The sequence below is a fragment of the Hyaena hyaena genome, unplaced genomic scaffold (assembly GCF_003009895.1).
Source record: "Hyaena hyaena isolate Hyena2069 unplaced genomic scaffold, ASM300989v1 scaffold_35, whole genome shotgun sequence".
Taxonomy (NCBI): Eukaryota; Metazoa; Chordata; class Mammalia; order Carnivora; family Hyaenidae; genus Hyaena; species Hyaena hyaena.
This window is the reverse complement of record NW_024080667.1, coordinates 2321716-2349610: the sequence shown is the minus strand read 5'-3', so window position 1 is coordinate 2349610 and position 27895 is coordinate 2321716. Positions and strand designations below refer to the sequence as shown.

General features: G+C 59.2%; 1 protein-coding gene across 2 annotated transcripts; it reads left to right on the top strand.

Moving 5' to 3' along the window:
* Window positions 1–27895, top strand: EPHA2 (EPH receptor A2). 2 transcript variants are annotated; one of them, XM_039229095.1, is made up of 17 exons: window positions 1–140; window positions 5140–5207; window positions 7026–7695; window positions 15897–16052; window positions 16152–16484; window positions 16996–17111; window positions 17785–17938; window positions 18442–18541; window positions 19037–19092; window positions 19330–19455; window positions 19556–19887; window positions 20142–20351; window positions 20556–20705; window positions 21407–21600; window positions 22193–22348; window positions 26933–27011; window positions 27390–27895. In XM_039229095.1, the coding sequence occupies exons 1-17, from the start codon at window positions 56–58 to the stop codon at window positions 27414–27416; spliced, it is 3012 nt and encodes a 1003-aa protein (XP_039085026.1). In that variant the 5' UTR covers window positions 1–55; the 3' UTR covers window positions 27417–27895. The 2 variants fall into 2 exon arrangements, with proteins under 2 accessions (XP_039085026.1, XP_039085027.1); XM_039229096.1 differs by having other exon boundaries at window positions 56–140; window positions 19556–19741; window positions 19826–19887; window positions 26933–27895.

The following is a 27895-nucleotide window of genomic DNA, read 5'->3' as shown; positions in this document are numbered from 1 at the left end:
GCGGGCTGCGGGCGTGCGGGACCGGGCGCCGAGGACCGGCTGGCGAGGAGGCGGCATGGAGCGTCTGGCGCCCCGCGTCTGCCTGGCCCTGCTGTGGGGCTGCGTGCTGGCCGCGGCCGCCGCGGCGCAGGGCAAAGAAGGTGAGTGCGCGCGCGGGGCCGCCCGGGCCCCGGGACCCCGAGCGTCCCGGAGCCCCGCGGGGTGACGCGCGCAACTTTGGAAACCGACCTGGCGCCTCCCAGCCCCGGCGTGCCGGGGTCGGGAGGGCGCGCGCTGCCTTCCCGGCGCATCTGGAATCCCAGCCCGGTTACGGGGCTTCCGGGGACTCAGGGGTTGCGGGCGGGCGCGCGGGGCTCGGAGGCCGCGGAGAAGGGCCCGCGGTGCCCGCCACGCGGTCGCAGCCCGGGAGGCGGCTTCAGGAACGCGTCCCGACGGGGGCGCGAGGGACTCTTGGAGAATGGGGTGCCTGAGGGGCTTTCCGCGGGATCGGTCTCCTGGTGACCTATCTTCACTAACCCGCTGGGTCCGATTTTGCCGAGAAGCATTCCTGTGGAGGCCCCCCATTTTGGGGAGGGGGCTCTTCGGCCGGCTGGGAGCCCCCTGCGGAAGCCCCTGCTCCCTGAGGCTTTCTCCACGCCCCCTTTTGCCTCCAGGCGGGCAGGAGGGCGCAGGGGGAGTTTCGGGCCAACCTGCCCCCGCAGAGCCACCCTGTTTTCCCGACCGGCATTCCCAGGCTCGGGGGTCAGGTTCGGGGCCGCGAGTGCGGACAGGAAGTCCCAAAGTCAAGCGTTCTGAGCGAGGGGTGACTCAGAACGAGGAAATGCGGCAGGTGGGGGCGCGGTCTCTCGAGGTGTGGAGCCGTCACCCCAGGGCCACCAGGGAGTCCGGGCATCCGGGGGTGGGGGCCTGAATCACCCACCCCCGCCCCAGCGCTCCCTGAGCGGCGCCGGCTGAGGGGCCCCGCAGACTTTGCCCTGGGCGGGGCAGGTGTGTGGATGGGGGCGTTGCCCCTCCGCTAGGGTCGCAGAGAGGATGAGGACTCCTGTCCTTGGCCGAGGACCTTCCTGTCCACCCAGCCGAGGCCGGCTTCGGTTTCCAACGGCGAGAACAAGCTTTCCCCGTCGGCCTGGCCAGAGCGAGCCTCCCGCAGGCTTCAGCAGGGGGAAGCGTAGCGGAAGCCCCAGGCCCCTGAGAAGTTTCCTTGAGCCTTGGTTTCTTTTTCTGTCTCCCAAACTGGGGTTGGAGGTTTTGCTTTTCCGAGTGGGGAGGGAGAGAGGCCAGAGCTGGAGCTGGTGGAGGTGGGGTGGGGGGCGCATCCTGTCCCAGTTCCTGGATGGGTCCGGGCTCCTGGTCCCAGCTTGCAGGAGTGGGCGGCAGGGATTTCTGCGATCCCCAATACTCACCACCCCACCATCACCCTCCAGCTTTGGGTTCTCTCCCTTCTTGGGGGACTGTGCTTGCAGAGAAGGGGAAAGACAGCTGGAATCTCTATAGGCTTTTCTGGAAGGCTGTCCTGGGGGCGAGGGGATTAGGCAGAACTACCCCGGCCTGCCAAGCTGTGCCTGGAAGCCTGGAGTCATCTGGTCCTTGTGCCCTATATTGTCCCTTCTCCAGCCTAGATCACTAGCCACCCCCTCCATGGGATTGAGGAGGAAAAGGGTGTGTATTGGAGGGTCCTGGGGTTGGGGGAGCATTTTTGCTTCAGCTCCAACAGCCCCTGTGAACAACTCCCCAGGTATGCCCACGGCGGGGGGTAGTGGTGTGGGGGGGCAGTGGGGATGTTCTCCGGTTTTCAGGCTGAATGTGGTGGATCTGCCTGGGGGCAGTGCGGTGGGCAGCGAGGAGGACACACATGTCCCTTCCGCCCTTAATCCAGACCGCTGCTCACATCCCTTCTCCTTTCTTGCCCCCTCCTTGTGGGCAGAGCAGCCAGGATGGATTTGTGGTCTCTGATAGAACCTGTTAGATTCTCAGCAGCCACCGAATATGTCCTCCTTTTGCAAACGGGGAAACTGAGGGAGGCCCAAGCTCAGCCCTTGCCAGACGGGGCCCTCTGCACAGAGAGGGTCAGATCTGAGCATCTGGCTTTTTGAGTTGCTAGAGCCCAGGGCTCCTTGTGTTGTGGTTTCATGGCCGATTATCCGAGGATGCCGAGTCTCTGGGCGCAGATGCCGTGGTGCCGATGAGGTGGCTGATGGGAAGGGAGCTGGAGAGTGCCCAGGGGCCCTGGAAAGTCCTTGGCTTGCTTTTGTAATAGCCCAGTTTGCCCTGTGTCCTTTTCCCTTCCCCCCTGCCCCACAGCGCCCCTTACCTCCCCCCCCCCTTTTTTTAATGTTTTATTTATTTCTAGGGGAGAGAGAGAGAGAGACAGCGCGAGCAGGGGAGGGTCAGAGAGAGAGGGAGTCACAGACTGAAACAGGCTCCAGGCTCTGAGCTGGCAGTCAGCACAGAGCCCAACGCGGGGCTCGAACCCACGAACCGCGAGATCATGACCTAAGCGAAAGTCGGACGCTTAACCGACTAAGCCACCCAGGCGCCCCTCAAAACACTTTTTAAAACCTATCTTTACATATTATTGAGTATTCATATTGCAGAGGCCCCATCCACCGAGTTGTTCAGATACAACAAAAAGGAATCATCCCTGTGTTTTCTCGCTCCTTCATAGTGTGTATGTCAACTGTCAACAAGTCCTCCTAGTTTCCCTTCTAAATATCTACATTCCATTTTTCTTGGTCTNCCGCGAGATCATGACCTAAGCGAAAGTCGGACGCTTAACCGACTGAGCCACCCAGGCGCCCCTACCTCCCCCCTTTCTTTAGGAGTTAGCTCGTTTTGGTGAAAGCAGGATGCGGGGAGCAGAGGGATGCCTCCAGGTAGTGCTGTGTTTGAGCCAAGAAAGCAATATGGACCCCTAAGGATGACGTCTGTCATGGCACTGGAGACAGAGAAGGGGTGGGGTGAGGGACTGAGGGCTCATGGATGAGCCCTGCCTAACCTGGGCCTCACAGAGAAGGCTCCGGGGGCAGCCCGAGGACTCCTGGGCCCCCACCCCTTCCAGGGAACCAGAGCCCCCAGTCCCTGGAAGAGCTTAGGGAGAGAGAGAGCCGCACCCGGGGTCCTGTTCCTGGTGATCGGTTCTAGGGAATTTCCTGGGAGGGGGCTGTGGCTGGAAGCCCCCGGGGGGGCCTCCTTCCTGTGTGAAGGCTTCTTTTCTTCTCAGACGGAGCCCCGTGATACTTCTAGAGCCAGGCCTGGGGCTGGAAGGGGAGTGTGCTCTGGGAGGGGTGGTGGGGTTCTCTCTGTTCCAGGTTAACCCTTCAGAGCCTGAGAGCTATGAGCCCCCTCCCTTGGGGGGCACGGACTGCAGCTTCCACGTGTCTGGGGAGGAGGGGATGTGCAAAACTATGGGGGGGGGCATTTACCAGGGTCCTCCTACCCACCTAGCTGGAGCCAGGACCCCCCAGATTCCTTCCTTTGTAGCCAGAACATTCCATCTGCCAGTGGGGTTAGTGAGTTTTCCGAGCCTGGGCCCTGGGCATGTCCGAACAAATCCATGCCCCTACCCCACCCCCTCCAGGCACTCTCCTCCAGCCCCATAGCCTTGGGACAGGTGCCACATCGGATTTCCTCTTGCCGGTCTGGGCTGCTGGGCCCTTCCTAGAGAGATTTGGCTCGGGTCAGCGGCGGGTGGCGGTGCCACACACCAGGGGAGCGGGGCATTTGGACCCCAGGAGAGGATTTCCAAGACCCTTCTCCGTCCCCTCACTCTGCACCCACCCCTGAACCGGGCCATCTCTGTCCCCTGCCTGCCTGGGCTCCGCCCCTAGAGTGATTCTTCCAAGTCCTGGTCTTGAGGAATGCTGCCTCTTGAGGTCATATTCTTCATGCTCCAGGGTCCAAAGGAAGTGTGCTCAGTCCCTTCCCCCCTCCACCTGAGGGTCTTACCCTCCAAATCCGGGGATTTCGCATAGGGCTCCATGCCCGAGTTGCCCCAGCCTCCCTGCCCTCTAGGAAGAGTGGCACCTCCTGGCAGCTACCCGGGCTTTACTTGGAAATGAAGGCGGGACAGTGCCTGGGGTCTTGGGCCTTGGCTGTAGCCACCGAGCCTGGCAGAGAGCCAGAGATGGACTGACAGGTGCTGCCCAAGGGCAGCGCCACGTCTAAGGAAGCCCCTGGCAGTGTGTTCCTCGCCGGGCTCCAGATGGCTCTCTGGGGACAGCATGGTCCTGGCACCTGGTCCCTCTTGGGCCTGGAAGTCCCCTCCAAAAGTTTCCATCTCTGTTCCCCCAGGCGCCTCTGGTAGGGCAGCAGCCAGGGGTCCCAAAGACGTGGCGGGCCGGCCACTTTCCCAGCATGGGGACCTTGCCAGCTGTGTGTATCTTGGGCCTCTCCTAGAGGCCCCTATGGGTTCCGAGCTTTATCCTGCCTGCTCTGTGGCTTTTGTGGTGGGGAGATCAGTTTCCAGACACCCCCCGCCATCAGTCTCCCCTCTCCTCCCTGGAGCTGTTCCCACCTGTTAACAGCCCTCTCTTCTTGGAGTGCCAGGAGACGTGTGTGTACATACGTGTGCTGCATATGTGTGCTACACGGCCTGGGTGGGGTTGGGGATATTTTGTGCCAGGGTGTGTGTGTGTGTGTGTGTGTGTGTGTGTGGCAGGAGCAGACACGGGGGCCCCCAAGGCCCACATGCCTGTGAAGTACTGCTGAGGGGCCTTGTTTCAGGAAGCAGACGGGGCGGTGTGGTGTCACTTACCAGTCCTGCCCGCCCCAGCTCTCTGCCCAGCTGCTGTCCCCCTGCTGGGCTGAGCTCTGTCCGGCTCTGCCCAGCGGGGGGCAGACCGAGGGGGGTGGTGTGGCTGGAGCTGTGGCCTGGGAGACAGGAGGCCTAGTCCTCACCCAGCCTGCTGCATGACTTTGACCCTGTCCCGTCCCTTTCCCCGGTCCCTATTTCCCCATCTATCGAGGGACACGTCTTTGCAATATAGTGACCCTGCAGAACGGGGTCTCTCTCCGAGAGCTGAGAGCTGAGGAATCTGTCATGGCCCCTTAGGGCCCCTGGGGGACTCTCACCTTTCCCACCATGGCCTGAGCCCTGGAGATGCCTCCAAGCTAACTCGCCCTCCCTCCCATCTCTTCTAGTCGTACTATTGGATTTCGCTGCAGCTAAAGGGGAACTCGGCTGGCTCACGCACCCATATGGCAAAGGGGTAAGCCTTCAAGGTCAAGTAAGGGGCATGGGGATGGGGAAACTGAGACCCAGTGAGGATGGGGCCAGCCTAGATCAAACAGCTCAGCCAGGGATCGAACTCAGCGTCCTGCTTCCCTCACCAGGCTCAGAGTCTGCCATCCCAGGCTGGGTAGGCTGGGGGTTGGAAGGTAGAGGAAGGGACCTGAGAGGCAGAAAGACCTGGGGAGACAGCTGAAGACCCTGGCAGAGCAGGGACCCTTGGGTGCCCCAGTGGGCCAAAGCTCAGAGGACCGCCCCCCATCCCACCTAGTTTTCTCCACCTGCCTTTTGGGTGGGAAAGGGCTGAAGGTTCCCTAACCTCAAGGTCCCAGCCCAGAAGGTGAGGGGTAAGGGAGAGACAGGGAGCAGTGGCTCTCAGGTACCATAGCCCGGGAAACCGGATCCGGTTCCTTCCTGCTGGACCCCTCTCCCTTCTCCCCCAGATGTTACTTCCCCTTCCTGCTAGGGGTGGATTTGTTTTGCCTCATCCCCACCCAAGTTTCCTCCCCTCTGCCCTGACCTACTGTGACCAGGACTGGTGGGCAAGACACTGGGATCCTTTTCCCCACCTTGTGTGATCTTGGGGAAGATACTGCTGCTCTCTGGGCCTCAGTTTCCCCTCTGTATAATGGGTGCTTTCTGGGGTTTGTCTGGGGGCCCTGAGCTAGGGAGAAGTATATTTCTGGGGGATGGGGGCGGTTCCCACTGCTGGCCAGCTCTGCGTGAGTCAGGTGCTTATCCCCGGCCACCTTAGCCCCGTGCAGGCCCGAGACGTGGCTCTGTAGACTTCCAGGATCCGAGAATGTGTAGCCAGGAGGGGCTACAGATCACCTAATCCAACTTGGCCAGTATACAGTGTGGGAAACTGAGGCCGGAGAGCATTCGAGAAGGGCCTTAGGCAATGTCATATAGTGTAGTCTGGGCCTCTTTCCCCAGCCCCTCTGCTTTTATTCATTCATTCACTTGTTCATTCAACAAATATTTTCCTGAGCACCTACTCTGTTCCAGGGAGGCTCTGGGGATACATGAAAGATTTAGATGCCCCAACGATGCCCTTGCTCCAGCGAGCTCAGAGTCTAGTGTGGGAGCCAGACCAGAGGTTATCAGCACATAGGTTCCAAATGCTGTGATAAAGGGGGTATGTCAGAGGGTGGCACGTGGCCCAACCTGGGAAGTCTTCCCAGAGGAGACTGAGCTGTGTGCAGAGGAGGGAGGAACGTGTGCTAGTCTGTTCCAAAGCCAGGATCTAAATAATGGGCATCACTCATTGTTTCTGACTTAACCCTTTCCCCGCCGCTCACACCTGTCCCTACACACACATCTGGTAAATGATGATGACGATGATGATGGGGATGCCGGCTGCCAGTGTGACAGTGTGCTTCTTACCCACACCAGACAGTGTGCTCGGCATTTTGTAGACACTGTCATTTATCCTCACAGCCATTCTGCGAGGAGATCTTGTCCCCATCCTACAGATAGAGACTCTGAGGCTCAGAGAGCTTAAGTGATCCCCCTGAGGTCACACGGGCTCCCCCAGACTCCACCCCGGCTCCCAGTCCATGTGGAGGGACAGGCTCCAGCTCAGCCACCTGTAGCGTGTAAGGGCGAACCTGAAGTACCTCTCTGGGCCTCAGTTTCCTAACCTGTAGAATGAAGATAGCAAGAACTATAAAGCATCATCCTGATGCCCCACTCTGCCCCCTGGGCATTGCCCTCTGGGCCCCAGTTTCTCCTCGGGCACCTGCCTGCACTAACCTGTCCCCCTCCTTGCCCCCTCCCCCCACCCCACTGTGCACAGTGGGACCTGATGCAGAACATCATGGACGACATGCCCATCTACATGTACTCTGTGTGCAACGTGGTATCTGGCGACCAGGACAACTGGCTCCGCACCAACTGGGTGTACCGCGGCGAAGCTGAACGCATCTTCATCGAGCTCAAGTTCACCGTGCGTGACTGCAACAGCTTCCCCGGGGGCGCCAGCTCCTGCAAGGAGACCTTCAACCTCTACTACGCCGAGTCGGACGTGGACTATGGCACCAACTTCCAGAAGCGCCAGTTCACCAAGATTGACACCATCGCGCCCGACGAGATCACGGTCAGCAGCGACTTCGAGGCCCGTCACGTGAAGCTGAATGTGGAGGAGCGTTCGGTGGGCCCGCTCAGCCGCAAGGGCTTCTACCTGGCCTTCCAGGACATTGGCGCCTGCGTGGCGCTGCTCTCCGTCCGCGTCTACTACAAGAAGTGCCCCGAGCTGCTGCAGGGCCTGGCCCGCTTCCCCGAGACCATCGCAGGCTCCGATGCACCCTCCCTGGCCACCGTGGCTGGCACCTGCGTGGACCACGCTGTGGTGCCACCCGGGGGCGAAGAGCCCCGCATGCACTGCGCGGTGGACGGCGAGTGGCTGGTGCCCATCGGCCAGTGCCTGTGCCGGGAGGGCTACGAGAAGGTGGAAGATGCCTGTCAGGGTGAGTGACGCTGCAGGGCTGGCGGGAAAGGGGGCTGCTGGGGTGCGGGCTGTGGTCCTGGGTTCTGGCATCGGCTCTGGTGCTGTGAGATCCCGGTAAGGTCATTCCTGCTTGGACTCCAATGCGCGGGGGGTCTATTAGCGGAAATCACAAGAGCCTTCCTGGACTTTGGTTTCCTTATTTATGGTTGGATTCGCTCATTCACTGGGAAGCAACAGCTTGAAAAACAGGATACTGTGGAAGTTATGAGTAAGGATTCTAGGACAAGAATGCCTGGGTTCAAATCTCAGCTCTGCATTTAGCTGTGTGGCTGTAAGTCAGTTTCTTAACCTCTCTGTGCCTGGTTTCCTCATCTGTAAAGTGGAGATAAAACATAGTGCTCACCTTGTAGGGTAATTATGATAATCAAATGACTTAATGCTCATAAAGTGCTTAGGTCAGTGCCTGACACATAAGTGCTTTCAAGTGTGGTTGTTAGTTTTGATTCATTGCATAGTATCACTTAAGTATCTACTATATACCAGCACTCTGGACCCATGGTACAGTTTCTGGAGCTCATTCCATCTCTGTGAACTCACTGCATGACCTTAGGCAAGTCACCTAACCTCTCTGGGTCTCAGGCTGCTCTCTCGTACACAGAGGTGAGGGAATTAGACCCAGGATTCAATCCCCTGGCTGCACATGAACTACCTGGGGAACTTTTGAAAACTCTGTGCTTTGAGGTAGAAGCGGAAGGGAAGTGCGACATCCCCAGGGCCATGGACCCAGATTCTCCTGCTGCATCTTCTTCTGCTGACAAATGGGACCCAGAGAGGGGGCCAATTATACCGGACTCTGTCTGGGAACGGGGCCTAGGCTTTCTGAGCTCACATCAGGAGGCTGTGGCTTGGCACGGCCGGGGCCTGTGACAGCGGAAATCTCTACAGCAATGTGGATTTTTTCAATGGGTGACTTTTTCTAGAAATGGCTGTAGGGCAGGGCATTTGTGGAATGCAGGCCAACCTTTGGAAGGCCAGCTCATCATCCTTTCTCTCTGGGAATTTCTTTGCTGAGATAAGCAGGACATTGAGAAATTGGGGTTTAGTCCCTGTAAGTCATACATACCCACCGGCTGATCTTGGGTAAATCTCTCATCGGTGGCCTAAAATAAGAAGGATTTTTACTTGTTTTTTTTAGCCATAGATCCTGCCACACATGAAGCAGGTTGAAATGTTGGAGGAACTGAAGGCTTGTCTGATAGGGCTTCATTTGCCTCTTAAAACAAATCCTCAGAACCTTGCTTAACACCCTCTGTAAGCCCCTGGATGAGAAGTTCCTTTTCTGGCCATAAGCCTGTGCTGTAGTTTCTGCTCTGGCCCTTCCTAACACCCCAATGCCCTTCCAGCCCCCTCCTGCTGTCCGAGCCTCTCTTCCTTAGGCGGCCTCTGCTTTAGGTGACCTCGAGTGCACACTCCCAGTTTCAGACAATGACCGCGGGGTGGGTCCCCCCCCCCCAGGCAGCCCAGTGGGCTCCTCCCACATGACATCCTCACACAAGAATGCGGGGGTGGGGGGGTGAGGGGCAGCTGAAAACTTTCCACAGGCTGGTGATTCAGGCCCTGCAGAGATAAGTGGACATTGGGGTTGGGGGTGTTCTTTCCAGCAAGGCAGGGGGCAGCCTTCCTTCCCCTAGAGGCGGGCGGGGGGTGGGGAGGCGGGCAGAGTCCTGGCAGCCTTTGTTTGTGAAGAGCTGGGTAGGCCCCGGGTGTGGAGGATTGATTTCCACGAGCAAAATCTTCGACTTTTCCTGGTGGATCCTTCTCAACCATGAGCCACCCACTGGCTTGGGTTTTCTTCCTTGAGATCCCTCTACCAAAATAACCCGTCCCTTCAGTGTGGTCCAGGGGCACCCGCATGGCTGGGAACCCCCAGCCCCGCTGCTCTTGATCCCTGCAGACGTCCGCAGCAGCCCCTGACCCGGGTGCCAGCGGAGATAAAACCAGTAAGTCCTGTAGGCAGGTGATCTTCACGGGCAGGTGTGAGCCAGGCGAGCACTTGATTGGAACACTTGCTCAGTCCGGCCGACCTCGTGGAGGCTGAGGCTCAGAGAGGCAAAGAGACTTGCCTGCAGTCACACAGCCAAGGTGTGTGGTCATGTCAGGATTTGAATCCAGGTGATGCAGCGGCTTCCGGGCTGGGATGGGCCGGGAAATGGGGCGGGAAGTGACCAGTTCCTTTGGAATCCCTGACTCAGCCCGTGGCCAGGAGACCAGCTCTCCGGGCAGTCTCTGGCTGGTGGGTCCTGGCGCGGGAGGGAGAGCGAGCGGGGGCTGTTACGAAGTACACTGAAGAAGAAGTGGAGGCAGGTGCAGGCCCCCCCGCCCCCCCGCCTGGCCCTCCACAGCGCCATGGACCCAGTTTCTCCCACAGGGGCTTTTCCTGACGACAAATGGAGTCCAGAGAGGGGTGTGGATTCGCTGAGGTCACAGAGCACCTGGTGCAGGTCATCTTCAGAGTCTGCTTCTTTTCAGGGTTCTTTCCCCAGGAAGCTTGGCACTCAGGAAAGAGTTAAACGGACAACGGCAGGGAGGCACCTCCCAGGTGCCGCAATCGGACAGGTGGGCACACTGCCCGGAGAGCTCTCTGAGCTATGTCAAGAATGAGCCAGCTTCACTCGGGTCCCCCGCCCTGCCCCCGGCCCTGCCCCGGGGGACAGCGGAGTCGCTCAGGCTGACCTCGTCATCTCCCTTGGGGCGGCTTTGTCTCCGCTTCCTGTGCTGGCATCGGCGGCTGAGCTGCTGGGGGCCTGCCCGGCGCCTCAGCCGTGGGCACTGCCGGCCAGGTGAGCAGGTGGCCAGCGGCCTTGGCCAAAGGCTCAGCCTAGCAGCTGGGAGGCCAGAACTGGAGACGGGCACCGTGTGTGGGGAATTCATTCTTTGGCGGCTCCAGCTCCTTCAAGGGGCCCGGCCCCCTGGGCATGCCTCCTGCCTAGTTTCTCCGTCACCTGGTTCGTAGGGACACCCTAGTCCAGGCACCAGGCCGAGCATTTCACATGGTTTCCTTCAGTCTTCGCAAACTCAGAAAGGCTGCAGACTTTAGCTTCATTTTACAGATGAGGAAACTGAGGCCCAGAGAGAGGAAACAGTGACTAGTGACCAAAAGAGCTGGCACCTGGTACGAAGCAGGCGGTGTACTGTCCCCAGCTCGCTGCCCCTGACATGTGTCCTACCCGTAAACTGTATGAACTTGGCCAGTCCCCTCTGGGCCTCATTCTCCCCATCTGTAAAATGGGTGAGTTGGACCCCTTCTGGTCTCGTGATCAGTTACCTCCTGTGACTTCCTGCTGAAAGCCTAAGAACCTGGACGGCCAGTAGGCTGTTGACTGGGTGACCTCACCTCATGCGGCAAGGATCGGGGTCCAAGCGCTGGCATCCTGAGCGGCCCAGGCCTAGTGAGGGCAGGGGTGTGGGTCCAAAACGGAAGGGGAGGCATCCTCTAGGCAGGGGGTGGCTCTGGTTAAGGTGGTCTTTGGGGAGGGTGGCCCCAGGCTGGGTCAGGGGCTGTGGGCAGAATACCTGCTTAGTCAGGACATGACGCTCAGGCCAGTGGCTCTGTGGGCTGTTGACTTGTGGGCACGTCCCCTTCCTGGGGAGTGCCACCGGGCCTGATATCTGTGGTTTCCTCTGGCCTGCTGGGTGGGAGCCACGCATGGGATGACCGCTCCCCACCCCGTGTGCCCTGCCTGCCCCGCCCTCAGCTCACACAGGGGGCAGAGTCACACCCTGGCAGCTCAGCGGGGTAGCCCCTCCCTCCTTCCCTCTCCGGAGGTGAGTGGGTCCCCTGAACGGAAGGAAGGAGGCAGGGAAAGCAAACAGAAGATAAAAGGCTGGTGGTGGGGAGACCGCAGGAGGCGGAGGCTGGCGGTGGGGGGAGAGCCAGGCTTATCTCTGGCACGGTGGAGGAATGTGCTGAAGATAATTCTCCAGGGTGTGTGAAAAGGGGGGCAAGGTGGTAGCCACGGGGACCTCCCCACATGGGGCCAGAGCCTGCCAGGGAGTGAGAAGCCACCAGGGCCTGGAGCCGTCATTTCCCCTCATCATTTCCCCTCATCAACAAGGTCGATGACTCCTGGGTCACCATTTGCTGCCTGAGACAAAGTCCGCGCTCTTCCCCCCCCTGTGGCTTGGGGAGGTCACTGGCCACAGGTGCATTGCCGCTGTGGCCTCTTGACCCTGTGACCTCGCCACTACCAGTTTGGGAGGTGGTTGGGCCCAGGGGGAGGGGCTCTGCCAGCGGCTAGATTTGCGTCACTCCAGAAGGCGTGTGTCCCTAAAGTCACTCCATGCTGCCATCTGAGAGGCGGGCACCAAGAACTGGAAAAACCGGGGTCCAGCTCTGGGTGCAGCCGCCATGCCCTAGTTCTCCTGCTCGGTGGGGCCCGGGCCTGCTGGTGACCTGCCCAGGGAAGCTGTCCGCGGGGGTGCCTGGGCCGGGCTCTTGCACTAGGCAGCTGGGTCTCCTGGACCCCACCGGGTCTCTCTTCTGGGATGGGCATTTAATGTACGCGTCCCAGGCTTTGCCATCTTTGCACGTTCATTTGCTCATTTGCCTACATCCACCCGGTCAACAGATGTCAGCTGAACACCTACTGCGTGCCAGCCCCGTGCTGGGGCGCAGGACTCTGTACTTAGTCTCCAAGCGCTGCCAGCCTCAGAGAAGATCCTCCTGTGAGCAGAAATAATTTCAATGGAGCGCGAAAGCCGGGCTGTGAATTCCCCTGAAGCAGAAGCGGTGTTTATCTCTCTCTCTATCAGATCCCAGAGTGTGCCAGACACGTAGGAAGTACCCAATTTCTATTTGGTAAACAGAAGATTGAGTAATAGATGCCCTAATGGGGCAGAAGAGGGCCAGAAGCTGGGCAGCCTGTGATGGCTTTGGAGAGGCTCTCAAGCTGGGTATTGCAGGACGCATACGAGTTCCCTGGTTGGCTAAGAGGGACGATGGGCATTTTGTGTATGTGAGTGTGGGAACACCCAGTGTGTGACCCCGTCCCCGCTTGCGTGTCCAGAACGCCGGGAAATCTAACCAGGTAAAGTCAGAAAGACCCGGGGGGCTTGCCGGTGTCCTCCACGTGAATTCTGGGGCGCCCCCGAGCACGGGCACACCCCCCAGAGCCCCGGGGACAGCCCCTTGCAGTCGTGCGGCTGGAGGAGGGGGCAGCACATTCCCGTCAGGCAAGTACATGCTCTGTTGATGCTGCCGCTCCACTGTATTATCTGGCATATCCGCAGCGGAAATCTCTCCAAATTCCCTCTTTCCTGCCGGCAGTCAGGCCACCCCCGGGCTCTGGGGCCAAAGAATGGAGACTGACTCTTCCCCCCCCTCCACCTTCCTCCTCTTGGCATAGGGCTTGGGGGCAGGGAGGCGCTGGGGAGCAACCTCCTGGTGGGGAGTGGGGGCATCGTGGGGGGTTTGCAGGTGGCTAACGCCTTCGACAGAGTGTTAGCGTGGGGGTTTGTGGGCCCCTCCCCAGCTTGAGGGCCTGGGCTGGAAGGTGTGATGGTGGTTCTGGGGGCCCTGAGCACCCCCACTCCATTGGGCCTGGACACCTGGAGCCGGCACTTACCCAGGGACAAGTCAGGGCACTTGGGAGGGGGGCTGAGATCCCAGCATAAAATGTCCCAGCTTTCTGGGATCTCAGTTTTGCTTGAACATTTGGGGAGAGGAGAGCTATTTTTATAATATAACAGATACATAGGGAGGAATGCAACACGCACGTGGGTTTCTGAAGTGCGGTAGGAGACTAGGCTCCCCGGCCCACACTCCGGGGTTGATGCTACCCTTCCTTCGCATTGGCCATAAATGTGCCCAGGCTGAGAGAAGACCTATGTCAAAGAGGTGCCACACACGCTGACCACCCCCTCCCTGCCACCGCCCTTCCCCCCCCCGTTGGCCACCCTCAGCTGCTCTGAAATTAGTCTTGGGATTTTCTGACTGTTGAAGCAGGTCAGGACTCATCTCCTGTCTCTTCAGGCTCCTTTTAGAAATGTTGATTTCTCTTTGCACTAAATGGAGATATTTGTGGGAGGAGAGGGGCTCAGAGTCAGGGGTCCTGGGTTTAGGTTTTGGCTTCGTGCCTTAGGAGCTTGTTGACCTTGGACAAGCGGCTTTGCCTCTCTGGGCATCAGGCTCCTCTCCTCGCAAGTGGAATGAGTGGTACAGGGCCCAAGTTCAATAGGCTCGTGGCGGGGACTATGGATGGCAAATGCTTGCTTGGCTCAGGAGCAGCACACAGTAGGTGCTTAATCAGCGGTCGGTCGCTGTTTGTGACTGGGGTTCCAGGCTCTGCAGGAGTAGGAGCCGGGTCCCAGGCCCCTCTGTCCGTGGCGAGCCCCCTGCCCTGCGGCCCGCGCCCCCGTCGGGGCCTGCGCTGAGGTTCTGACGCGGCAGCACGGGGAGGAAGGGACGGCCCACATGTCCCTGGGGTCCCCTGCCCCCCAGTCCCGCCCCCACCTCCGTTCACATAGGGAACTGGATGAAGAGGAAGACTGTCCAAGAAGTTTCTTGACAGTGTGGATCTGACTGTGCCCTTTTGTCCTACATCAAGCCTTCCATCCTTCCATGGCCTTCCTGTCCCCGGGATAAAGTCCTGGCTCCTCGGCCCGGCATTGAAGGCCTTTCTCAGCCTGGTCCCTGCAAACCTGTCAGCCTTATCGCCTCCTGCTCCCACTCGTACTTTCTGTGTTTGTTTTCTGTGTTAGTCTTGTTCTTTCTCAGCCCGACCTTCTTCTTCCAACATTTCTGCCCCACCGAACTCCTATTCAGCCTCTAAGCCCCAGCTGGAATATCCCCACTGTGACTCCTCAGACCTCCTTAGGTCTTGCCGCCACCGCCGCCCCCCCGCCCCGAGTAGGGCAGACGTTATCGTGTGTTGCTGTCCCCTGAGTTCAGGGGCTTTGTCTTATCTCCGGGGGCGCGCCGCAGACGGTGAACCTGGCACTAAGGTTGGAGGTATCTCAGGACACTGTCTGCACAATAAGCCGGAGGGAGGGGCAGTAACGGTAGGGGTGTAGAAGAGGTAGTAGGAGAGGGTGGTCCCGCTCCACCCCGGCCACTTCAGCAGCTGCCCGAGCCCCGGGCAGCCCTGGAGAGTGGGCCCTGCGTCTGGGCAGCTTCCTGCCTGTGAGGCCAGGAAGGGGCTTGGGGCAGGCTAGGCTAGGCTGGCGGGAGCAAGAAGCCTCTGCAGTCAGGTGCCTGAGCCCCTAGCTAGCCTGGCCAGGCCAGGACCTTCCACGGGGCGGGGGGCAGGGGGGGAGGAAAAGCTGCTTCCTGGCGGCCCTTGTGAGTGGAGGAAATGACTCGATCCTGGAGGCAGCACCACAGAAGGTGCCGGGGGGTCTGGCCTTTCCTGCTTCCTGGTGGGCCAGCCCCGGAACAGGAAGGCAGCGGGTCCTGGGGTGGGGGAACACCTGCCGGGGGCATCCTGAGCGGGTGCGCCTGGCCGATCGGCTGAGGTGGTGGCGCGAGTCGGTCAACAAACGGCAACGGTGAAGATGTCGCTACTGCCCTGGGCGGCTTGCAGCTTAGGTGGGGACCCGTCCAGCTGGTCTGCCCAAAGGCGAGATGTAAGCCTTGAACACCAGGCTCAAGGTGGCCCTCGTTTTGAGAGCAGAGGGAATGTGCAGAGGCTTGGTGCCCGGGGCGGGGGGGGGGGTGTCGGGGAGGCACTTCCTGGGTGCCCAGCAGGGGCTAAGTGCCTGCCTTGCATTTTGTCATCACAAGATGTTTTTTTTTACCTACTTTTTTTTTTTTAATGTTTTATTTATTTCTGAGAGAGAGAGAGACAGCATGAGCAGGGGAGGGTCAGAGAGAGAGGGAGACACAGAATTGGAAACGGGCTCCAGGCTCTGAGCTGCCTGTCAGCACAGAGCCTGATGAGGGGCTCGAACCCACCATCTGTGAGATCATGACCTGAGCCGAAGTCGGATGCTTAACCAACTGAGCCACCCAGGCACTCCTTATCTACTGTTTTTTAATTTTAATTTAATTTTTTAAAAATTTAAATCCAAGTTGGTTAACAAGTAGCATAATAATCACAAGATGTTTTACCAAGGAGAAAACAGGCCCCTAAAGGTGTGTGAACAACCTGCGTGGGGTCCCCTGGTGAGGTGCCCCTAAAAACGTCGCTGAGGGTGTGAACTGTCTGTCCCTCTGTCTGCCAGCCTGCTCCCCTGGATTCTTCAAGTCCGAGGTGTCCGAGAGCCCCTGTTTGAAGTGCCCCATGCACACACTGCTGTCCCCCGAGGGGGCCACCTTCTGTGAGTGTGAGGAAGGCTACTTCCGGGCACCCCAAGACCTGCCGTCGATGCCCTGCACCCGTGAGTCTTGCAGTGGGTCGGGGAGGCTGGCCGGGCTGGGCGTGGTGCGCTGCGTGACCTGTCCGGGCTCCCTGGGCCTGAACTCTGCCCTCTGTGCAGGCCCGCCCTCCGCCCCACACTACCTCACGGCCGTGGGCATGGGCGCCAAAGTGGAGCTGCGCTGGACGCCCCCCCAGGACAGCGGGGGCCGTGAGGACATCATCTACAGCGTTACCTGTGAACAGTGCTGGCCCGAGTCCGGCGAGTGCGGGCCCTGCGAGGCCAGCGTGCGCTACTCCGAGCCGCCGCACGCGCTGACCCGCACCAGCGTCATTGTCAGTGATTTGGAGCCGCACATGAACTACACCTTCGCGGTGGAGGCCCGCAACGGTGTCTCGGGACTGGTGGCCAGCCGCAGCTTCCGCACCGCCAGCGTCAGCATCAACCAGACAGGTGAGGGCTGGCCCCCACGTGGGCCTCTGGGGCCGCCCCGGTGGGGCTTCCGGAGGGCAGCCACCCAGGGCCCAGCTGTGTCCAGAGAGAGGCTGCAGCAGGTGGTTAAAGTCAAAGTCTGTGGGGTTACTTCTGAGCTCTGTGCCCTCTCTGGGCCTTAATTTCCTCACCTGTAAAATGGAAGTAATAATAGGGCTATTGAGAGGATTCAATAAACTATTCCATATGAGGCTCTTAGAACAGTGCCTGGTCCGTAGACAGGTGATACCAAGAGTCAGCTGTTGTTTTACTTTTAGAGTTTATGCGCTCATAAATATTCATAGGGCACCCCACATGTGCCGGCTCGCGGGATCCAGGGCCTGCGGCTCTGTGCCCTGGAGCCCAAAGTTAAGGATCTCGGCTTGGGATCTGAGGAGCCAGGGCTCTGGGTGAGACTGGGTCTGGGTGCACTCACCCCCCGCCACCACATGGCTCCTCACCCCCCTCCCCCACCCTCCACTGTCCTGCCCAGAGCCCCCCAAGGTGAAGCTGGAGGGCCGCAGCACTACCTCCCTGAGTGTCTCCTGGAGCATTCCGCCGCCGCAGCAGAGCCGAGTGTGGAAGTATGAGGTCACCTACCGCAAGAAGGTAACTGGAAGGGGTCGGGGCCGAGCTGCAGTCAGGGGACCGGCTGGCCAGAGGCGCTTACCACATTCTGCAGAGGAGGACACTGAGACCTGGGGTTTTCCTGACAGTCACCTCTCCCAGGCCAGCACAGCAGAGTGTTGTGGGAGAGAAGGCACAGTGTTCTGGAATTTTCAGAAGAGATAGCTGGGGTGCGGGAAAACACCTGGTCTTGGGGGTGCCTGGGTGGCTCCGTCGGTTAAGCCTCTGACTTTGGCTCAAGTCATGATCTTGCCGGTCCTGAGTTTGAGCCCTGCGTTGGGCTCTGTGCTGACAGCTCAGAGTCTGGAACCTGCTTCGGATTCTGTGTCTCCCTCTCTCTCTGCCTCTCCCCCAGTCTCTCTCTCTCTGTCTCTCTCATAAATAAACATTAAAAATATTTTTTTAAAAAAGACTGGTCTTGATGATCAGACAGACCTGGGTTTTGAGTCTTGCCTCATGCATTTGCTGGCTCTGACCTTGAGTGGCTCACTTCATTTCTCTGAGCCTCAGTTCCCTCATCCGTAAGAAGAGCGTCGAGTTTGCTAGCGAAAGTGAGCCGCCTTGCTAGGCTGGGCTGGGAGTGGTCTCTGGTGGGCTGAGCCGATACCCCTGCCCTGCCCTCATTATCTACCCCTCTATCCGTGGCCGCCCACAGGGGGACTCCAACAGCTACAATGTGCGCCGCACCGAGGGCTTCTCCGTGACCCTAGACGACCTGGCGCCAGATACCGTCTACCTGGTCCAGGTGCAGGCGCTGACGCAGGAAGGCCAGGGCGCTGGCAGCAAGATTCATGAGTTCCAGACGTTGTGTGAGTTGGATACCAGGGCTTGGGCTGGGCCAGGTCCCCAAAACAGAACAGTTGGGACCTCTGGGAAGAGGAAATGGATCAATGAACTTAGCAATGCCCCCTCCTGGTCCGCCTGGGCCTGGGATAGCCCTGTGGTGGGTTAGTCCCAAGTCCAGGGAGGGGACAGAATTGAGGGCTGGGGGTGGGGGACCAAGGACATGCAGTTCAGGGCAGTGTTGTGAGAAGGAGGGACATGGGGTCTGGCATTGGCAGACTCGGTTCAAATCCTGTGTTGTGGAAGGAGTCCCACACACCTGGTAGTGCTTGCTGTATTCCCTGGGGAGGACCTGTCATTTACCATCTGTGAAATGGGAATAAATATTCTCATGAACCATCACAAGTAAAAGCATCCAGCACACATCTTGGGTCCCTAAAGGGGGCTTTGGGCGCAAAGGGGGCGTTGCCATGATTTGGAGTGAGGAGGGGGAAGGGTTCCCTCGACATCAACTGTTTTTCCCTGACAGCCACAGAAGGATCTGGTAACATGGCAGTGATTGGCGGTGTGGTTGTTGGCGTTGTCTTGCTTCTGGTGCTAGGAGGAATCGGCGTCTTCATCCATCGCAGGTTTGTGGGAGCCCACGCCCGGCCTCCCCAAGGGCTGAGCTGAGACGCAGAGGGGGTGGGAACCTCAGTTTCCTGTCTGGAAAATGGGGCTGATGGCAATCTAATCGCTGCCTCCTGGTGGCTGTGAAGGGCCCAGCGCAGCGCCTGGCATGCCCCAGGGGCTCAGGATGTGGTGGTCATTATCTTTGCTCTTGTTAGTAACGGTGTGTCCACACTTCCTCTGGACACGCAGGCAGGAAGCCCTGGGAGCCCTAATGAGGAAAGCCCTCATTATGGCCACTTAAGGGGCCAGTACGGGGCGTAGATCCCAAGGAGTGAGCCCTGCTTGCTCATTTCCTCCTGCCCCTCCTGCTGCCTTCCCTGCACCTTCTGCCCGCTGAGCAGAGTGCTGAGTGCACCAAACACCCGCCTAGGACCTGAGGGGAGCAGGGGGCTCCCGGCCGAGCAGGTCACTGACTTCCCTGTGTGTTTGGTTCTCTGGGGGGTTTCTCTCAGGAGGAAGAGCCTGCGGACCCGCCAGTCCTCTGAGGATGTTTACTTCTCCAAGTCGGGTGAGACGCAGCGCCCCTCCCTGCCCCTCCCCGCCCCGCCATCCCCTGCCCTGTGGTGGAGATGGGGATGCCAGGGCACTCCCGGGGCTCTGCAAGGGGCCCCCGAGCTTCTGTGAGCAGCTCAAAGGGGCGGAGCCAGAAGCTCAGTGGTCACGTGGCCTCCTCCACTTCCACTTGGGCAACCCCTCACAGGGACCCTCTCCAAACTGTGACCCCACCCCTCCTTCTCCCTTCCAGAACAACTAAAGCCCCTAAAGACATACGTGGACCCCCACACATACGAGGACCCCAACCAGGCTGTGCTCAAGTTCACCACCGAGATCCATCCATCCTGTGTCACTCGGCAGAAGGTGATCGGAGCAGGTGAGTGTGGCGCACTGGCAGAGGGGCCCGGGACCCGGTGGGGACCGCCCGAGTCCCTGGGCTGACAGGGCTGTGCCCCTCCTGCCTTGTCTTCCTTCAGGAGAGTTTGGGGAGGTGTATAAGGGGACCCTGAAGGCGTCGGGGAAGAAGGAGGTGCCCGTGGCCATCAAGACGCTGAAAGCCGGCTACACAGAGAAGCAGCGGGTGGACTTCCTGAGCGAGGCCAGCATCATGGGCCAGTTCAGCCACCACAACATCATCCGCCTGGAGGGTGTCGTCTCCAAATGTGAGAGACGACATGCCCCCACCCCCAGCATGCCCCTGTCCACGACTCTGGCCATCCCCTCACACCTGTGCCCACTCTCTGCAGATAAGCCCATGATGATCATCACTGAATACATGGAGAACGGGGCTCTGGACAAGTTCCTTCGGGTGAGGCTGGGGGCTGGGGCAGGTGGGGGTCCGGGGTGCCTGCCGGGCTCAGGGCTGGTGGCTGAGGGCTGAGGGTCCCGGAGTGCCCTGCTGGGCTGGGTGCCAAGGGCAGGAGCTCCAGGGTGCCCACTGGGCTGGGGGCTGGTGGCTAATGGCGGGGGGTCCGGGGTGCCCTGCTGGGCTGGGGGCTGAGGGCAGGGGTCCAGGGTGCCCGCTGGGCTTGGGGCTGGGGGCTGAGACGTGTGCTCTGGCAGGAGAAGGACGGCGAGTTCAGCGTGCTGCAGCTGGTGGGCATGCTGCGGGGCATCGCGGCCGGCATGAAGTACCTGGCCAACATGAACTACGTGCACCGCGACCTGGCCGCCCGCAACATCCTCGTCAACAGCAACCTGGTCTGCAAGGTGTCCGACTTCGGCCTGTCCCGCGTGCTGGAGGATGACCCTGAGGCCACCTACACCACCAGCGTAAGTGCTGGGGCCGCTGTCGTCCCCGGAGGAGAAGGGCCTGAGGGCGAAGCAGCCTGCGCTCTGTGGCCCTGGGCATGGACCTCAGGAGGCAAGGACACTCCAGGGAGCGTGGAGGAGGGGCCCTGACTCTGTGTGGCCTGGCTGCCGTTGTCCTGGGGCTGGCCAGAGGGACAGTAGTGACCGGGCCTGCATCCCCTGCAGGGTGGCAAGATTCCCATCCGCTGGACGGCCCCGGAGGCCATTTCCTACCGCAAGTTCACCTCGGCCAGCGACGTGTGGAGCTACGGCATCGTCATGTGGGAGGTGATGACGTATGGCGAGCGGCCCTACTGGGAGCTGTCGAACCATGAGGTAGGTCCCCCCCCGCCCCGGGGCTACCTGCCCTCTCTGGAGCCGAACTGAAACCCATGATTCATTTCCGAACCCCAGTAGCTGGGCAGAGAGGAGTTTGGGAGGCTAGTCTTCATCTGGTACGTTCACTAAATGTTTATTGAGGGGCTACTATGTGCCAGGCTTTGTGCTGGGCTCCAGACCCAGTCCCTGCTTATAGTCAGTGGAAGGACAAGGAAACAAGCCGATGGGGTACGTGTGTGTGTGTGTTCCTGTGTGTGTGCACCCGTGTGTGCGTGTGATGTATGCATTTGTGTGTGTGTGTGTGTGTGTGTGTGTGTGCGTGTGTGCGCATGCGCTCACACATGCTTGGTGCCTCACGCAGCCTGGAGACGGAGGGGGAAGAGGGCTCTAGCTGAAGGAGGGTCTCCTAGAGATGTCCCGAGACCAGAGGGGGCCTGGCTGTGGCCTGGGGTGCCCTGGAGGGTACAGGGTCAGGAGCCCTTTCCTCCGAGGAGCTCTGGAAACAGACCCTTAGCACTGGCCCTTCGTACCTCTGAAGGCTGTGTGTCTGACTCAAGAAGGGAGGCTCATCCCCTCTGTTTCTGGGGCTCCCCTTCCCTCCTCTGCCCACCTGCATGGACGGTGCGGGGAGGCCTCCTTGGGGACCCTGCCCGCGTTCGGCACCTGTGACGGCGCTCCTGACCATCCTGCCTTCCCAGGTGATGAAAGCCATCAACGAAGGCTTCCGGCTCCCCACCCCCATGGAATGCCCCTCCGCCATCTACCAGCTCATGATGCAGTGCTGGCAGCAGGAACGCGCCCGCCGCCCCAAGTTCGCCGACATCGTCAGCATCCTCGACAAGCTCATCCGAGCTCCCGACTCCCTCAAGACCTTGGCTGACTTTGACCCCCGGTTAGTGCCATATCATCTGTGCGTGGTGGCCCCTACTTGTACTCCTGAGCTACTGCAATGTAGCTGGCGGTGGGGGCTGGTGGCCAGGGGGCTCGGCATTACTTAACGCTGGACGGGGGCTCACATAATAGTAAAAGAAGCCATCGACATATACGGGAAGTGTGTTGGGCAGCGTGCTCAGTGCCTAACGTGTTTTAACTCATTCAAACAACCGATGAGATGGGTCCTATAATTATCCACCTTTTGTTGATGAGGAAGCTGAGACAGGGCGATTAAAGTATTTTATGTGCTGGCCGGTGGCCAGGCTGGGGCTGTGCCCCCCGGAACCTGAATCTTAACGTTTCCTGATGTTGTGGTTATTGGTGGTGGTATTGCCCGTGGGGGAAGCGGGGGCAGGAGGAGCTGTATACACGCAGAGTGCTCGCGACACGCCAGCCTGTCTCCCTGAACCCTCCCGGATTTTATTCCCTGTTGCCCAGGTTAGGAAACTGAGGCACAGGACAGCTGGGCGAGTTGGCCAGGTTCGGGAGCAGCGGGTTGGGAACCTGGACGCCGCAGTCCCTCAGCAGCAGGCGGGTGCTTCCCATTGCAGGGTGTCCATCCGGCTGCCCAGCACCAGCGGCTCCGAGGGCGTGCCCTTTCGCACGGTGTCCGAGTGGCTTGAGTCCATCAAGATGCAACAGTACACAGAGCACTTCCTGGCAGCCGGCTACACCGCCATCGAGAAGGTGGTACAGATGACCAACGAGTGAGTCTGGCCCCCTGCCTTCCCGCCGCTCCCCCTTACTCTTTCTCTCTCCTTCTCTTTTGGAGGGGAGAGGCTTCGCAGGAAGGGCAGAACCAGGCCGGAAGCCAACAATTCTGGGCACTCATTCCTGGCCCCCACCCCCCATCTTCCTGCATCTTTTTTTTCAGAATGGGAAAATAATAGTGATTGTAATAAGAGCAGAGTTCATCAGGGGCTGACTAGGTGCCGGCCGGGTGCCTGAGCACTTTGAATCCAAGTTCATGCTAACTCGGCAGGTGGGTCTTGTCACTATTCCCACCAGACAGGTGAGAAAAGGGGTGTAGGGAACTGCAGTGACTTGTCCAGGGTCCCATGGCCACTAGGGACTAGGGGCACAGTAGGATTCCAGCCCTGGCCAGTCAGGGCCCCAGAACTCAGGCACCATGGGGGTCATTAACAGAGAGACCGAGGTTCAGAGAGGTTACGTGGGCTCCTTCAGGGCACGCAGTCTGTAGCTGTGAATCTGGGGAAGGAAAGGCCTGTCTTCATAGCCATTGTCTACTTGAACTTCCTGATTGCCTTGTCAGTAGATGTTATTACTTTTCTCATCAAACAAGTGGGGAAACTGAGGCTGCCAGGCTATGTAGCTTGCCTCAGGTCACACGGCCAGCTAGAGGCAGCATTCCTATCCAGGATGCGGAAAAGAAATGGGCAGAGTCCTTGGACTTCACGGGGTTGGCTCTGGGCCCGCCGTCCAGCCTGGCAAGAAGGGCCAGTTGCCCTTGCCCCGGCCCAGGGTATGGCCCTGTATCATCTCAGGCTGCCCCGTGGGAGCTCCGCTTCCCCCTCCAACATCAGGGAACTTTCCCGGCATGGCCTTGGCTCAGACACCTCTTCCTGCCCCAGGAGGGAGAAGACATTATCCTCTTAGCCTTTTGTGCCTCTAAAAATAGCATTAGGTCCCAATAGCCCAGCTCGTAGAGGGTCCAAGGTCGGGGCCGGAACAGTCCCTGGGGCTGGGAGGTTTTGGGAATCACACGGAGGGGTCGACCTGGGCTCCCACAGTTCTGGGTCACAGAAGTTCTGGGATCTGGGCCTGAGCAGGAATATTCTCCAGGGCCTTCTGATTGCTGGTCAAAGCTTCTTAGACGAGCCATGGTGCGTCCCAGGGGACGGGGAGTCAGACGGGGACAGAGCTGGCAGGGGATGAGGAGAGAAGAGACGGGTCCCAGGATATTTTTGTTGCCAGCCAGCGGCAGGGTCCCAAGCTCGGGCTCTGCAGTCACTTTGGCTTCAGGTCCCGCATCTGCCACTTCCTAGCAGGGGACCTTGGTCAAATTGGGTTCCATCTTTGAGCCTTGGTTTCTATTTCCCTGCTGTACAGGTGGCGTGGGTGCAGCGCAGGTGACACGTGGGCGCACTGTAGGGGCTTAATCCACATCACTCTCCTCTCTCCTCCACCTCCTTGTTTTCAGCTCGAAGCCTGTGGGCAAATGCCAGGGTCCCTGGGCCCCCTCCAAGGGGGCCCCCACTGGGGACAGCACAGATTCTCTTGTGGGTGAGCAGAGCTGAGGGCAAGGAGAAGTGCTTACAGGAAACATATGTTCTTGGAAGCTTCCCGAAATAGCCCGGGGTGCTCCTTGGCCAATTCCTTTCCCACGAGCGGGGACAGGGCTGTCTTGGATGGATGGAGGCTGTGTGTGTGTGTCTGTGTGTGTGTGTGTGCACGCGTGTGTGCATGCATGTGTGCTGTTTTGAAAGGCCTGAATAAAGGCAGGAAGTCATTCCACACTCCGTCCTCCTCCCACCCAGAGCTGAGGCCTGCGTGACTCCCCACCACTGCCTCCTTGATTTCAAATAAATGAAATGAATGGGGATCTTAGAGCACTTTTTTACCCTGAAGGCTGTGTCTACAGGTGCTGTGAGTCCCAGTGGGGGACAGTGAGCGGGTCTCAGAACTCAGCACTTTCCCCGATGGGGTCGGGGTTTAGGCTCCAGTGTCCCCTCCCCTCCCCCCATTCTGTCCCCCTCAAAGGGCTGGCTACTTGTTCCCCTGTGGTCCCACGGCGGCCACCTTTTCTCAGACTGAGCATTCACCACATTATTTTGGAGGTGCTCGGGTTTCTAGCTAGACTAGTGGTTTTAGGTGTCTTTTGAGGAACTAAGGAAGCAGCGGACATTGTACCCCAGAAAAACGCCCCGTCTGACAAAAGGTCCTGTCCCGTGTGGGGCGACACAATACAGCTTTCTGTGACGGAGGCCCAGGCTGATGGGGCTTACGGTCTCTGCGTGTCCTCAGCGTGGGCTTGGTGCCGAGGGCTGTTTGCTGAGGCCACGGATCATTACGTGTGAGGCTCCAGGAACCCTCTCTCCCTCTGTGACCGAGGCCTGCACACAGCAGGTGGGGGACGTGTGGCCTTTGAATTTCCCTGGGGCCGGGGCTGGCATTGAGAGTGCTCAGGGAAAAGGTAGCCCCCGTCATGTGTCTCCCTACCCCCGTGATGAGAGTCGATGGGAGTGACAAGAGGGAAACTGAGGCTGAGGCAGGGACAGTCTCCAAAAGCCACAGGCATCGGCTGGTCTGTGATTCTCACCTTGTGTGACTCTGGTAGCAAAGGAGGCAAGGAAGGCCATCAGGGTCTCTTTTGTGCTGAAAGAGAATGGAGCTGGGGGAGGTGATTCAGGAGCAGGTAACTAAAGCTTCCCATTTTACATATAAAGCAACTGAGACCCAAAGACAGGACGGGACCTGCTCCAGGCTTTGATGAAGGCAGGGGCTAGAATTCAGCCTCTTGCCTCCCAGCCCGGAGTTTTTGCTTCCTGGATGGGTCTCGGGAATAACCTCTGATTAACTACACTGACCTGGGAGAGGGGCGGCCCAGGCACTGACTCTGTGTCCCCTAAAGCAGCCATTCATTCATTCATTCATTCATTCAGCAGATGCTCCTTGAGGACCTACTCTGGACCAGGCCTGTCCTGGGGCCCAGGGGACTAGGTCTCTGCTGTTACCCTCCTAGTGCTCACATAACCCCCAGGGGAGTCATACATCAGGGTCGTTGGGACCCTATAAAATGCACACTCCCTGTCCCACCTGGAGAACTTTAAGGTCAGAGTCTGGAGTTAGGCCCAGGATCCTGCCTTTTGAGTAAGTGCCTCCTTCCCTGGTGATCCAGGTGCTTCCCCGGGAGCCGCACTTTGAGACCCATAGGTGTGGGGGGAACAGCACTGTGTTTTCAGCACCCCAGCTGTTTCGGTCAGAACGTTCTCGGTTAGAACGTTCTCCTAGGGGTCCGACTCCTGGCCTTCCCGCCGCGGTGGGCGCAGCCAGCCCTTCCTGGAGGTCCGTGAGCCGCCCTCCCCGCGCCCCTGGGTCTGCCCTTCCCTGCTCGGCACCTTCTCCGAGGGCTCCCAGAGCCTGTGGGAAAGTCATGTCTCCGGAATTGCAAACAGGAGCCTGCACCATATAATTAGTTTCGTTTACAGCCAGGAGACGGCCCATAAAAACCTGGGTGTTTTCACGGGTTTGGGCTGGTGGGTGCGGGTGGTGGAGGAGAAAAGTCCCCGAGTGAGCAATAAACCTCCTGCTCTAGGGCTCCTGGGAGCAGAAGTGGTTTTATGAGAGGCCGGAGAGGCATGGAAAGGGGGGCAGGAGAGGGCTGTGGGCTCCTGGGCACATCTTTCCATCTGGCACCCATGCCGCCCTACCCCCCTCTGCCCCCAGTTTCTGGGGTCTGCCAGCCTCCGCTTAGGCACCCATCCCATTTTACAGGTGAGGAAGTTGAGGTTCCTAAAGGGAAAACCCCTTTCTCGGAGTGACCTGGTCACTTGACTGATGACCCACAAGCCCCTCCCATTGGAAGTCGGCGGAACTTTAACCTTTGAGCTCCCGCTGCGAGTTTCCTGAGTTCTTCCTCAGTTGTCAGCAATGGGCACCCAGAGGGAGTAGGGGTGAAATAAAGTGGTGGCTGGGAAGAGACCTCCCTGCCCCCCGGCCCCACTCCCCTGCAATGGATAATGGTGTCAGTGCTGCCTGGGGAAGAGGCCTCAGCTGGGGACACAGTGAGGACCGAGCCAGGGTCGGCGTTGGCTCACTGATTTCCAGCGCTTCCACCTCCCGGCTGTGTGGCTTCACCTCCCTGAGTCTCAGTTTTCTAATCTGCACAATGGAGCTATAAAGAGCACCTGCTGTAAAGATCATTGTGCAGACGTGATGGGGTGGGGGGGAGCTTCTCACAGAGTTGGTGCTTCTTTTATGGGTGCTTTTTAAAGTTCATTTATTTATTTGGGGGGGGGCAGGGCAGAGAGAGAGAGGTAGAGAGAGAATCCCAAGCAGGCCCCGCACTGTCCACACAGAGCCTGATGTGGGGCTCGAACTCACAAACTGAGATCATGACCTGAGCTGAAATCAAGAGTCAGACGCTTAACTGACTGCACCCACCCCCTCCCGGCACCCCCAGAGTCTGTGCTTCTATCGCTTCTCTAACTTTGTTGATGTAGTGAGCTTTCGGGATGCAGAACCTCGGTCGGGTCTCTGCCCCCTCTGCGCCCTCTCATCTCCCTGCCTCCCCCAGCCAGCCCCTAAGTCCCTCTCTCCCTCACCCACAGTGACATCAAGAGGATTGGGGTGCGGCTGCCTGGCCACCAGAAACGCATTGCCTACAGCCTGCTGGGACTCAAGGACCAGGTGAACACAGTCGGGATCCCCATCTGAGCCCCGGTTGGCCTCGAACCCCCTCGGCCAAGAATACTTGAAGAAATGGAGTGGCATCTCTGCCAGCTCTGTACTAGGCCACCAGGGACCTTATTTATTTCTAGTTATTCCATATGGATACCACCCTGAGGCCTCTGCTGGGTGGGGGGGTTCTTGGAAGACACCTTGGCCTAAACTGAGGAGACGCTCAGGGACCCCGAGCTGGGGGCCTCTTCATCAACGAAGGACAGACTGCCGAGCACTTAGCAGGGACCACCACGGCCCCAGCGTCCCCTCGGGCAGGAGCCCCTCCAAGGCATCCGGACGGACACACAGGACATTTCCAAACTGACCTCCCCCTTGCTGTTTCAGGAGGTGGGAGGCAGGGTCAGCCTGTGACCACATGAACAGGGTACCTCCAGTCCCACCCACAGCGGACAGCCAGCTAACTCAGCTGGGCGACACCCACTGGGTCCCCGGGTCCCCGGGTACCCCTGGTGCCTTCCTCAGCCCCCAGGCCCTGTCCTCAGCCCCCGCGGGCCAAATCTTGCTTCCCCGGGGCCCCTCGCAGGATGGTTGGTTGTGTTGAGGTTTTTTTAAGTGTATATTTTGTATTTTGTGAGAGTATGTGTGTGTGGCGGGGGGGCCCGGCCAGGGCTGGGGGCGGACGATGGCCTACGTCAGACATTCCCAGGCTGGGGGCTGGTCCGTCGGTCTCCATCTCCTTCAGACAGCACTCACTACTCTGTCAGTGTTAATGATTTTGTTTTGTTGGGTATTTTTTTTCGAACCTTAATTTATTATTATTTTTTTTATATTTATTGTTAGGAAATGACTTATTTCTGCTCTGGAATAAAGTTGCAGATGGTTGAAACTGA